Here is a 13,571-nt window from a genome sequence, read left to right as displayed (position 1 = left end):
TGCCATGTGAGGCTTGAACTATGACCTCATGACCCGAGCTGAAACCAAGACTCAGATGCTCAACTCACTGAGCCACCCAGATGCCCCTTTCTTTTTTTTTTTTTTTTTTTTTTTTTTTTTGAGAGAGAGAAGAGAGAGCGAATGTGAACATGAGTATGAGCAGGGGACGGTCAGAGAGAGAGGGAGAGAGAATCCGTGCTGTCAGTGCAGAGTCCAACGAGGCCCTCGAACTCATGACCCTGAGATCACGACTTGAGCTGAAACCAGGAGTCAGCTGCTTAACTGACTGCGCCCCTCGGGTGCCCCTCTGGTTTATCGTTCTCCTGTTTCTTTTTCCAAAAATAAGCAAATATGTTTATGTATCTATTTTTGTGGTTGGATTTATTGAGGTATAATTTACATACAGTAGAATATACCTGTTTTAGTGTACAGTTTTATGAATTTTTACCAGATCTCTACCTTAACAGCAACTGGCTTTCTATTAATGAGTAGGATCTTGAAATCAAAATGGCAGGCAGGAAAATACTCGGCAGGGGGTTCTGGGTGGCTCAGTCAGTTAAGTGTCCGACTTTCGCTCAGGTCATGATCTCCTTGTTCCTGAGTTTGAGCCCTGCATCGGGCTCTCTGTCAGCACAGAACCTGCCTCAGATCCTCTGTCTGCCCCCCCCCCTCCCCCGCCAGTGCCCGCTTGCTCTCTCTCAAAAATAGACATTTAAGAAGAAAATTCTGGGCACAGTGAATGGGATGAGGAAAGTTGTAGAAGTGGGGAAGTTCAGTAGAAAGATGAAAAAGAACAATTTATCATTTTAATAGCTAGCGTGTTTGGACATTATGTACAGGCATGCGCGTACCAAGTACCTCAGAGGTGTTGTCTAACTTTCTATAGCCCTTTGCTGTCACTCTGTGAGATGTGGGTGCTGCTGTCTTTATTTTACAGATGGGAAAACTATCTTTTACAGGTACACAGGTGTGAAAGAAAAGCTCGAAGTAGAGCTCATGACTGATAGAACTGGTGTGAGGCCAGATTTGTCTGACTCTATCTAGGACCCTGCACTCTCAACGTATATTCCATAGAGTATAAAAATACAGATTTTTTTTTTTTTTTAATTTTTTTTTTCAATGTTTATTTATTTTTGGGACAGAGAGAGACAGCATGAACGGGGGAGGGGCAGAGAGAGAGGGAGACACAGAATCGGAAACAGGCTCCAGGCTCTGAGCCATCAGCCCAGAGCCCGACGCGGGGCTCGAACTCACGGACCGCGAGATCGTGACCTGGCTGAAGTCGGACGCTTCACCGACTGCGCCACCCAGGCGCCCCAAAAATACAGATTTTTAAAAGATATTTTAACAAGTATCATATACTCTGTAGTCCTTTTTTTTTTTTAACGCTAAACATTGCTAGTTTCCATCCCAGTTTTTTCTCATATAATATGCCACTTTGCCACTTTTCTGTGGAAATTCTGATTTGTCAAGATTAGCCTGTGTGTAATTGTGTGGCAGCCAGACTAGACAAAGTACTCCAGGTGTCGTCTGCTCGCTCAGTGTCCCTGAGACTGTTTCTTTTCTAGAGTGTGTTACTGTTAATGTCACCTGAGTTTACGTTGGCTTTTTAGGAGCCGTGTACACTGTTCTTGTGGCAGTTGATGATATCAAGTAAAACCTTAAGGTTCCAGTAAATACCTGTTGATTGGTCAAGCATTATGTTAATCAAACAGTGACATGACAGGTGTATCTTTGATTTCTGAAGTAATGTTGAACATACATATTCAGAAATGTTTGGAGAAGTTTTCATGAACGGCTTTGAAATGTGTCTGGCAAAGTCTTCTTTCTTCACTTAAATCTTTATTTTCACTCTTAACTGCAGCGAGCCATCTATTTATGTAGAGTACCTTCTTTTTCTTTTTTCTTTTTTTTTTTTTTTTAATTTATCTTTAAAAATTTTTTAGAGAGGGACAGGGAGAGAGAGAACCTCACGCGAGCTCTGCCACAGCGTGGAGCCTGACGCGGGGCTCCATCCCAGGACCCTGGGATCACGCCCTGAGCCGAAATCGAGTTGGACTCTTGATGGGCTGGGCCACCCAGGCGCCCCTCTATAGAGCACCTTTGACAGCAGATCACCTTTACCATTGCAGCGCTGAGGGGCTCTCAGGGCCGTGGCTGTCTGCAGGGGACGTGTCTGCTGTGGGACCCAGCTAGGGGTGTGGAGTGAGGGCATGTACGCCCACCGTGAGGATTCTCTGTGGTGTCCTCTACTTTAGGAGTGTTGTTTCGACGTGAATTCTACTCTCTCTTTGTCAAAAATTCCATTGAAGAATTCAGATTCTTTTTTAATGGAAGTGTAGTTGTCACACATCGTTGTCGTAGGCGCGCAGCATAGTGATTCAGCAGGTCTGTGCTGCGCCCACCGCAAGTGCAGCCACCGCCTGTCACCGCACGGTGCTCGTACAGCACCAGTGACTCTTCCCTGGCTCGTGTCTTTCATCGCTGTGACATGTACGTTCCACAGCCGCAAGCCTGTACCTCCCAGTCGCCTTCACACACTTGGCCCAGCCTCCCATCCCCTCCACCCCTGACAGCCATCAGTTTTCTGTATTTGTGGGTCTGTTTCTGCTTTTCTGTCAGTTTATTTATTTTGTTTTTTATATTCCACATATGAGGGAGATCATCTGGTATTTGTCTTTCTCTGACTTCACGTAGCATCAGACTCTCTAGGTCCGTCCATGTTGTTGCAAATGGCAAGATCTCATTGCAGTTTTGATCTGCGTATCCCTGATGATTACTGATGTTGGGCATCTTTTCTTGTGTTTGTTTGCCATCTGTAGGTCCTTTATGGGAAAAGATCTATTCAGGTCTTGTGCACATTTTTTATCAGAAGTTTGTTTTTTTTTGTTTTTTTGGTGTTGAGTTGTGTAAGTTCTTTATGTATTTTGGGTATTAGCCCCTTATCAGGTATATCATTTGCAAATAATTTTCTCCCATTCAGTAGGTTGCCTTTTTGTTTCATTGATGGTTTCTTTCGCTGGGCAAAAGCTTTTTTATTTTGGTGAAGTCCAACATGTAGAGAACTGTTGCTATGGCTAATGTCAGTAAGAAATTACTGCCTATGTTTTCTTCTAGGAGTTTTATGGATTCCTGTCTCACGTTTAGATCTTTAATCCATTTTGAGTTTATGTTTGTGGTGGTGTTTGTGCGTGGTCCGGGTTCATTCTTCTGCGTGTTGCCGTCCCGTTTTCCCAGCACCATTTGTTGAAGAGACTAGACTGTCTTCCCCCTGCTGGATATTCTTGCATCTATTGACATAGATTAGTTCTTCATAAAGGTGTGGCTTTATTTCTGTGCTCACTGTCCTGTTCCACTGATCTCTTTTTCTCTTTTTGTGCCAGTACTATACTGTTTGATTCTTAGAGTTTTGTTGTAAATCTTGAAATCTAGCTTTGTCTGTCTTCAGATTGCTTTGGCTGTTCAGGGTCTTTTGTAGTTTTGTACAGATTTTAGTATTATGCTAGTTCTGTGAAAAATGCTGCTGAATTTTTGATAGGGATTTCATTGAATTTGTAGATTGCTTTGGGTAGTATGGACACTTTAACAATATTCTTCTCATTCTCTGTGATCAAATTTTATACCTGTTAGCCAATTGCAAAGCTTGTATTTATTGTCTTAAAACTGTTCTGGATATTGTAGCTTTTTGTATTTTAAAAGTCTTGATGTAAGTGTAATTTTTGGAAAGAAACCTCAGTGTGAAAGTGAAAGAAAGTAGAACAGTATTTACAGTCTTTGAAATGATATTCAAACAGTGTTCTGGAAACTGAGTATTTTGGAAAAGGATTTTTTTCTAGCCCGTTTATGTTATGGTTGAACATTTTTTCTTCTATATTGTATATCCAGTACGTGAACAAGTTGACCTGTGTTACATTTGCTCTCATCAGACATTGTGTGGATTGAGTGGGGAGCACTTCTTAACGTGCCAGGTGCCCTTCTAGGTTTCGGGCAGGGAAGGTTCAACAGAAGGGGAAAATAAAAAATACTTTGTTATTGAGCTTACATTGGGAGACAGGCTATAAATAAATAAGGCAAGTGTATCCGTTGGTGGTAATGCTGTGCAGAAAGATGAAGGGAGGTGGGGGAGGGCACAGTTTTAGTGTGATCAGGGAACGAAGGCATCGTCAGAGAAGCGGCTGCAAATTGGACTGTCTTCTATTGGCTATCTTATTTTCACCCCTGACAACGAAACAGAAGTGTGGTGCTGATGTGGTCACAGGGTATCTCTTTTCAGCCTTAACTTTTACTGTATGTGCATTCTGTCCCATTTTTTAATTTTATGATTTTTAAAAATTTATTCGTTCTTTGCAAGTAAGCTCACACCCAACGTGGGGCTCAAGTGTGCGGCCCTAAGATCAAGGGTTGCATGTTCTACTGACTGAGCCAGCCAGTGCCAGGTGCCCCTGTCCCATTAGTTTATTTTTTTATAAGTTTTATTTATTCATTTTAAGAGGGGGAAAGAGCGAGAGAGAGTGCCCAAGAGGGGGAGGGACAGAGAGAATCCTCAGAAGGCTCTGCACTGTCAGCGCAGAGCCTGATGTGGGGCTCAAACTCACGAACTGTGAGATCCTGACCTGAGCCGATCGGCTGCTTAATCGACTGAGCCACCCAGGCACCCCGTAAGTACAATTTTAAAATGTTAAGTGTAGTCAGCTGTCATTAATAACCTCAAGACCATTTTAATTTTTAGTTTTGTTTGTTTTGACGATAGTCTTGGGGAAAATAATACTCAAAATATCAAAGTAGTACGCTGTTCAATGGGACTTTATTGCTTTTATTATTTATTTATTTAAAAAATTTTTAACGTTTATTTTTGAGAGAGTGCGCATGAGAGAGTGCCAGTGGGGGAGGGGCAGAGAGCGAGGGAGACCCAGAATCCGAAGCAGGCTCCAGGCTCCGAGCTGTCAGCACAGAGCCTGACGCGGGGCTTGAACTCACAAAGTGAGAGATCATGACCTGAGCTGAAGTGAGACGCTTAACCTACTGAGCCACTCAGGTGCCCCTTATTTTTTATTTTTTTAAAGATTTTATTTTTAAGTAATTTCAGTAAACTGCCTTTGCAAAACATTTTAATTTTTTTTTTAATGTTTATTTTTGAGAGAGACAGACATCACAAGCAGGGGAGGGGCAGAGAGAGAGGGAGACACAGAATCTGAAGCAGACTCCAGGCTCTGAGCTGTCAGCACAGAGCCCGACATGGGGCTCGAAACCACAAACCGTGAGATCGTGACCTGAGCTGAAGTCAGATGCTTAACCGACTTGAGCCACCCAGGTGCCCTGTGCAGAATGGTTAAATGTTTGATTTTAGCCCCTACCACAGACTCTGAATCTGTGTTTGGAATTTGTAGATCAGAGTCCAGTAGCTAATCCTCAGGACATTTGCCATCATGTGACTTAAGAATCCATTTCTTGGGGGCACCTCGGAGGCTCAGTCGGATGAGTTTGAGCCCCGCATCAGGACTGCTGTCAGCGTAGAGCCTGCTCTGGATCCTATGGCCCCCCCTCTCTCTCTCTGCCCCTATCCCACTTGTGTGCTCTCTGTCAAAACTAAATAAACGTTTAAAAAAACAAAACAAAACTATCTCTTACCAGGTTTCTGTGGTTTTCCAGAGTATTTACTGATCATAATGTTAAAATGTGCACTCTGAAACTAGTATTTACATTTTCTTGATACTTCCCCATATTTAGTTTGTGGGAAAATACCCTGCTCCTGAGTGGTATTGAACAGGTCTTCTCCAGCCTCTTGATAAAGCATTCCACACCCAGTGTGGGGTTCGATCTCAACCCCGAGATCAAGAGTCCCACGTTCTACTGACTGAGCCTGCCAGGTGCCCGAGAGTTTATTGTTTTTTAAGGTAGCCATACATATGGTTTAGGAAAGGGGAAGAAGGTCTTGTCTTTCTAGAAGCTGTATACTCTAGAAGGAATACTGACTGGTAAGAGAGCTGAGGGTTTAGAAACTAGTAGTTTATACCTGTCTCCTCATCTTTATTTTAGTGTGAAAAGTGGCTGATTATCTAGGAGTTTATTGAAGTAAGTGATTGGCAGCATAATCATCTTTTCTGTGAAATTCTAGAGGGAATCGTAGCACACAGGATAAAGGAAGAACATTCAGAGTTTTAGGCAGTTGGCTGAGTAGAGGTCACAGTTGTCCAGAGGAGGACATTCGGGTGGATGCCCTGGTGAAGGATAGTTTTTCGGGGTCCTGTTCACCTTGTGCCTGATGAGAGACACGATTACGCATATTACCTTTAGTTAAGTACTGGTTATAATTACTTGTAATTGTAAAATTGAAGACTTAATGACTGATCTGTTGTCATTATGTCGGTTTATTTTAAAGGGTAGTGGAGGTAGAAGCCGTGTTGTCTGAGCTCCGGTGTCTTAAGTCTCACGTTGCATTAGCAGAGCCTCAGATAATAACGTGGCATGTTTCAGCTTGCCTCTCACGCTCTCTTTTTCCTCAGAGTCCTAGTGTCAGTGTTTGCTTTTTGACAAATTCTTTAGGCTTAATGGGACTGTTTGAAAAACGTCGCTTCAGAAAATTCCTAGTGTATGTTGCCAACTTTGACGAAAAAGATCCCAGGACTTTTGAGGGCATCGATCCTATGAAGACTGCGATGCGAGATGTGTACAAGAAATTTGACTTGGGACAAGATGTCATAGATTTTACGGGCCATGCCCTGGCACTTTACAGAACCGATGAGTAAGTTTTTTGCATTTTAGATTTGTATTTTTCTTGAAACTGTCGCTGAATTTCTCACTTCTCCAAAATGAAAATTCTAACAAAACAAAGATAACCGTGTTATATTATGAAAGCCTCTAGCTATAAATTAGTGGTATGGAAACTTTTCCGTAAAATAGGAAAGTAGGGAAATGAAATCACTTCAGAAAAAACACTTTGAGTATTTATTTTCTAATATTTATTTCCTTATTTCTAGCTATTTAGATCAACCATGCTGTGAAACCATCAGTAGGATTAAACTTTACAGCGAGTCTCTGGCAAGATACGGCAAAAGCCCGTACCTTTACCCTCTCTATGGCCTTGGAGAACTGCCCCAGGGATTTGCAAGGTGAGTGCCCGTCGCTGCCCTGATTGCCGACACCCCGGTGACTCCGGGTCCCCTCTTCAGCGGGGGTGCGTGACACGTGGTCGTGAGCGATGAGGTGAGAGGTCTGGGAGCCAGGAGATGCTTTCTATTTTTATTGTCATAAGATTTACACATAATGAAACCGCCCATCTACAGTTAAAAAATTAGTTTGCCGTCAGACCTGTGTAACCAACGCGACAATCAAGAGAAGAAAACCTTTGGTCCGGGAAGTCCCCCTGCCACCGCCTCAACGGCCATCACCCCCACGCCGTGCGCTCTGTCACCGTACCTGACTTGTGCCTGTTCTGGAAGTTCATATAAAGGGAGTAACAGAATATGTACTCGCTTGTGTCTGGGTTTTGCTTCCTGATCTGTTTGAGGTTCATCTGTGTCGAGGCATGTATTTTAGTTCGTTTTAAAAATACTGAGTAGTTTTCCATTATATGAAAAACACAGATACGGCACAATTTCCTGTGAGTGGGCGTCTGGGTTGTTTTCACTTTGGGGGGTATTCTGACCGAAACTACGATGGACTTCCGTGTAAAAGTTCCTGTGGACATAGGGTGTCGTTGCTCTTGGGTAAGTGTCCGGGAGCGGCACCGCCGGCTGACCCGGAAAGTGTACGTTTGACTCCAGGAGACGCGGCCAAGCCCCTCGCCGGAGCGGTCGTGCCGTCTATACGCTCCGCAGCCCGTGCGAGTTCTTGTCGCCCCCGCTTCCTTGTCCGCACTTCGTGTCGTCAGGCTTCCCGGTTTTACCCACGTACGTGTGAAATGCTGTCTCATTGGGCTTTAATTTGCATTTCCTGAGAACTAGTGTTGATCCCCTGGCCATTTGTATACTTTTGTGGCGTTGGCGTCTTTTTGCACGTTTTTAAACGTTCGTTGGGTTGCCTCTCCTCTTGCTGATTTGTGGGAGATCTTGTATTCTGGCAGCGGGTCTCTGTCAGAAGTCCGTATTATACGTGCTTCCTCCCAGTGAATGGCTTCTCTTCTGATAAGTGCAAGTTTTAAATTTTGATAGTATATCCAGATTTTTGGCTGTGTTTACTGCTTACTCGGTGCTATCTAAGAAAGCTTTGCCTGCCTCAGCACAAAGATAGGGTCTGATGTCTTCTTCTGGAAACTTTATGGTTTTAGCTTTATGTTTAAATTTTTCATTCATTGTAAAATAATGTCGGTGTATGAGGTGAGGTATGGCTTGAAGTTCGTATCTTTCCACACTGATGTTTAGCTGTTCTGGCACCATTTGTTGAAAACACTTTCTTTTCCAGCTGTGTTGGTGCCTTTGTGGCAAATCGGTTGGTCACAGATACGTATCGGTTTTGTTCCATAGGTTTATGTTTCTTATGCTGTTGCCACAGCATCCTCATTAGTGTAGTTTTATGTGAAGTCTTGAAATCAAGTAATGGAAGTCAGCTCCAGTTTTGTTCTTTTCCAACATTGTTTTGGCTCTTCGGTAGGTCCTTTGCGTGTCTACATACATTTTTAGAACAGCTTGTCAATTTCTAGAAAAAAAACGCTGAGGTTTTCATCGCAGTTGAGTTTAAAGTATCTTAATGTGGAGTTTTGCAGTCCGTGAGCGTGCTCTCTCCGTGTATTAGGTTTTCTTGGAGCAGTGTTTGTAGCTTTCGTTGTAGAGATTGAGCACCTTTCTTGTTCAGTTATTCACAAATAAGTTATTTAGATGCTGCTGTTAATGAAATTATTTCCAGTTTATTTTACAGTTGTTTGCTGGTGGAATACCTGGGTGGCTCAGTCAGTTAAGCATATGTCTCTCGATTTCTGCTCAGGTCATGGTCTCATGGTTTGTGAGTCTGAACCCCACGTCAGACTCTGCGCTGTCAGCACGGAGATGCTTGGGATTCTCTGTCTCCCTCTCTCTCAGCTTCTCCCCCACTGGCGTGCTCGGTCTCTCAAAATAAATAAATAAACATAAAAAAAAGTAAAGTTCTTTGCTGGTGACAATGGACATCCTTGCTTTATTTATTATTAAATGTTTTCTATAGGGTTTTTATAGGTGGCTTTGTTGAAATTAATTCCTCTTTCTTGGCTTGCTGAGAGTTTTATTATGAATGGATATTGACATTGAGTTAATAATGCAGGTTTTCTTTTTATGCTGTTACTATGGTGAACTACAGATTTATTTTTTGGATATTAAACTAACCTTGCATTCCCAGGGGAAACAACACTTCATGATGTATTTTTCTTCTAATTTATTGTTGGATTTAATTTGCAAGTGTGTGTATGTGTGTGTAAACACACATAGGAATTGAAAATGAGGCTACTCAAATGTCCTGTTTCTTATTTCATCAGTTGTGTTACAAGAAATTTGACCATTTCAAATGAATTCTTGAATTTTTTTTAAATTTATTTTTGAGAAAAAGCGAGTGCATGAGCACAAGTGGGGTAGGGGCAGAGAGACAGAGAGGGAGGGGGAGAATCCCAAGCAGGCTCTGTGCTGAGAGCGTGGGTCGTGACACGGGGCCAGAACTCACAAACTGTGAGATCGTGACCTGAGCCAAAACCGAGAGTCGGACGCTTAACCGACTGAAGCCATCCAGGTGTCCCTCTTCTAGCTGTTTAACATTGAAACAGATCATTGATTTTCACTTTCCTTCTCTAACATGAGGATTTTAAAAAGTCTTAAAGTTTCTCTCTAAATATGTATTATTCAGAATGGTACCCTATCTTTCCTGTTTTTCTTCTTTGATCCTTGGGTTACTTGAAAGGGTAGTGTTTAATTGCTAAACATTTTGAGATTTTCCTAAATAGCGTATTGCTACTCCTATCTAATGCAGTTCCGCGATGATCAGAGAATAAACTTGTAAAATTTTAATCTTTGAAATTAAGGCCTAATTTATGGTCAAATAAACGATGTATTTTGGTGAATGAGTGCGCCCTTGAAAAAGGAACGTACATCCGCTGTGTGTTGGGCTCAGTGCGCGGTAAGGGTAGCTGGGAGAGCTGCTCGCACGTGTGTTCTTCCGGGTTCTTTTTCGAGTTCTGTTACTGAGAGGGAGTCTTCCACCAAGAGAGTGGATTTCCTTATTTCTCACTTTAGTGCTGTCAGTTCGTACTTCATACACGTAGAGTTCTTTAACAAGGTGAGACTCGTTTCTGATTTGTCTCATGCTAAATACAACCTTTCCAGCTTGCTTCCTGTTTATATTTTTTCCCCATTCTTTTACTTTCATACTTTGTTTTTATACTGAAGTGAGTCTCTTAGAGACAGCATATGGTTGAATATTGCTTTTTTATCTAGTATGACAACCTTGGCCTTTAATGGGATTGGTTCAGTTTATGTATATTTAATTATTGATATGGCTGGGAGTGGATCTGTTGCTTGTTTTCCTTTTTCCTCCCATCTGTTTCTATCCCGCTTCTGTTCTTTTCTCTTTTTGGATTAATCAAGTCTTTTTTTTACCATTCCAGATTAATCCCTATACTGGTTTTGTAGCCATGCCTCTTTATTTTTACTTTTTAGTGCTCTGCAAATTATCATGTGCATCCTTTATCAGTTTGTTTGGGGTGGATATTGTGCTACTTTGCATAAGATAGAACTGCTTCGCAACACCTTTAGTCCGTTCTCCTTAGTGCTCTTGTTGCCTGTAATTTACGTCTACTTACTAAACTCCACAGTGCAGTGTTACAAGTTCTGCACTAAACAGTGTAAAGCGGAGAGAAGGAACAGTAATCATTTTACCACGTTACCATCCGTGTTGCTCTTCTTGTAAATCCTTGTTTCCATGTGGTGACCTCTCTGTCCAGCCCTTCTGTGGCATTCTTGTAGTTCGGGTCAGCTGGTGAGGGGTCTCTGCTGGCATCGCTCTGAAAGTATTCTGTCACCTTCATTTTTGAAGGATGTTTGTCGGCTTGAGATTTTTTCCTTCCGCACGTGACAGCTGCGGCTCCCTCACTCGTGTCTGCTGTTCCTGCTGAGAAGGTGGCCGCCCTGTCCTCGGTCGCTGTGTCGCTGTGTGGAATGGGGTCTTTCCCTCTGGCTGCTTGCAAGATTCTTTCTGGTTTTTGGCGGTCTCGCTAGGATTCGCCTGTGCGTGGTTTTGCGTGGGGATTTGCTGAACTGCTTGGATGTGTGAGTTAATCGTGTATATCAAATTGGGAATTTTAGAATTGTCCTCTTCAGATGTTTCGTCCCATTTCCTCTTTCTCTCCTTCTGGGACACCCAATTCCGTGCATGTTGGATGCTTGGTATTACTTCAACAGGTCACTGAGACTCTTTGCTTTTTTTTTTTTTTTTTTTGAACTTTTGTTCTCTCCATGCTTCATATTGGATAATGCCTATTGATTTGTCTTCAAGTTCACAGGCTCCCTTTTTTGTTATTTCCAAAAGCCTATGAATCCCAGTCAGTGAGTTTTAACTTTGTTTTCTGGTACTGTACTTTCTATATGTAGAATTTCTAGTTTTTTAAGTATAGTTTTTTTTTTTTTTTTTATGAGATTCTGTTTACTTATTTTGATCCTACTGGATACATTTATACTAATCTTCTTTTAAGTTTATTTTGAGAGAGAGAGAGAACGAGAACAAGTGGGGGAGGGGCAGAGAGAGAGGGGGAGAGAATGAACCCAAGCAGGCTGCACTGTCAGCACAGAGCCCAGTGAGGGGCTCAGTTTCACAAACCGTGAGATTGTGATCTGAGCTGAAATCCAGAGTTGGACGTGTAACCGACTGAGCCACCCAGGCAGGTGGCCCTGTGCTAATAATGTGTTCTTGAATGTCTGTTTGAATGAGGATGTTTGTCCTTGAATGTATACATAATAGTGGCCTTTTACCCCTGTATATGTTAACATCGGTAGGTAATCTGGGCATCTGTATCGATTGCTTTTCCCGAAATCTTTACTTTGGGTCACAGTTTGTCTCTTCACATGTCTGGTGATAGTGGATTGCAGACTAGACACATTGATTGGCACGTCTTAGAGATGCTGGATTCTTTCTCTGAAGAGTGTCGATTTTTGCTCAAGTGGGTAGTTAAATTATTGGCCAGGCACCTTGAACTTTTGAGGCTTGAGTTGACACTTTGTTGGATGGGGAGGGCGTGTTTTGTGTGTGTGTGTGTGTGTCTTTGGCTTAACCTTTAGTCCTGCTGTGATGAGGTGTGATCCTCCTGGGGTTTACAGTGGAAAGCTCAAGATGTACATAGACCAAGCTCTCTAATGTGGCAGTTTCAGACTTCAAACCCATTTGTCCTTAAGGCCCTCAGCTATAAGCTCGGTTCCGCTCTTTTCGCCTTCTGGCTGTTGCTTTTGCTGGATTTCTTGGAATCTCTCAGGTACAAGCACTTCCAGAGTTAGTTAACAATTTGAAGAGATTTTATAGATTTGGTGGCTGCCCTTTTGTGGATTTCCTCCCACAATTTTCATCTCCTTTGACAGCCCTAGATTCTGTCCTGTGGCACCTTGAATCAGTAAGACTGCTGGCTTTCTGCTTCGTTCTAGCCGCACTGTTACAGGGATGGGGAGAAAGGGGTTCCTTCGCGGGGAGAGCCATAGGAACCACAAAGGGTCTCGCTCGTTCCTTCAAGTCTCTTCTCCAGTGTCAGTCTGCTTTTTTAGTCACTCTCCAGGGCCTCCTGATTGGTTTTGTTTGTTTTTTTTAGTTCAGTTTTATTTATATGCTGGAGGATTATCATAAGCACTTCAAAAGGACTTGGCATTCAGGACTGAATGTGAGACTTCATGGTTTTGACTCTATTTTGTAAATTGTTGCTTTAATGACTTTTAAACTAATACCTTCTAGAAGGAAAGTGAGCAGATATGCGTTGCCTGTGTAACTCACAAAGATCTAAGAAAGGAGACTTTAGTCGTGGACACAATTATAAATTATAATTTCAAACATTTTTTTAGGCTAAGTGCTATTTATGGTGGTACCTACATGCTCAACAAGCCAATTGAGGAAATCATTGTGCAAAACGGAAAAGTGATTGGTGTGAAATCTGAAGGAGAGGTAAGAGCTTTTACAATTTAAAAAATACCATGTTTTTTTTGAAGGAGATGTTATTTAACATAATGTAGAATGGACATTGATGCTAGATTCCAGACTACATGTGGTTTCTTTATGGCAGGTTGTCATTTGTAATGACTAAGGACTAGTTAAAGATGTTGTGCTTAAAAAGTATTATTTCCTCTTGGGTTGATTAGCGCTTCAGATGGAAATAGACATTATGGATGAAGTCTAAGTGGTAAGTAGTCTGTATTTATGTAGTGTAGGTTGGTGCCTGTCTCCTGAGTGTTCCTTTAGATTTGGCTTTATTTGTACCGCTTATAATTTATTGGTTGAGTTTGGACTTGGTGGATACTGAGGACTTTATTATTGAATTTGGGTGTTGGCTAGGTGGAGTTTCGTGCAGTGTTTCTCAAATTTGAACTGCACACAAACCTGTGTTACTCCTCGTAACGTGCACATCCTGATGTGGTGGGCCTGTG

The 13,571-nt window shown here is 42.2% G+C and overlaps 1 protein-coding gene across 1 annotated transcript in view; it reads left to right on the top strand.

Moving 5' to 3' along the window:
- Nucleotides 1–13,571, top strand: part of GDI2 (GDP dissociation inhibitor 2) — a 34,606-nt gene that overhangs the window by 17,489 nt on the left and 3,546 nt on the right. The window contains exons 5-7 of the mRNA XM_045464138.1: nucleotides 6,544–6,742; nucleotides 6,978–7,109; nucleotides 12,993–13,092. Coding sequence (XP_045320094.1) covers nucleotides 6,544–6,742; nucleotides 6,978–7,109; nucleotides 12,993–13,092 — 431 coding nt within the window. The remainder of the gene's footprint in view (nucleotides 1–6,543; nucleotides 6,743–6,977; nucleotides 7,110–12,992; nucleotides 13,093–13,571) is intronic.

This window comes from Leopardus geoffroyi, chromosome B4, assembly GCF_018350155.1.
Source record: "Leopardus geoffroyi isolate Oge1 chromosome B4, O.geoffroyi_Oge1_pat1.0, whole genome shotgun sequence".
NCBI classification, from domain to species: domain Eukaryota; kingdom Metazoa; phylum Chordata; class Mammalia; order Carnivora; family Felidae; genus Leopardus; species Leopardus geoffroyi.
Note: the sequence above shows the minus strand (reverse complement) of the source record. Positions and strands in the feature narration are given on the sequence as shown.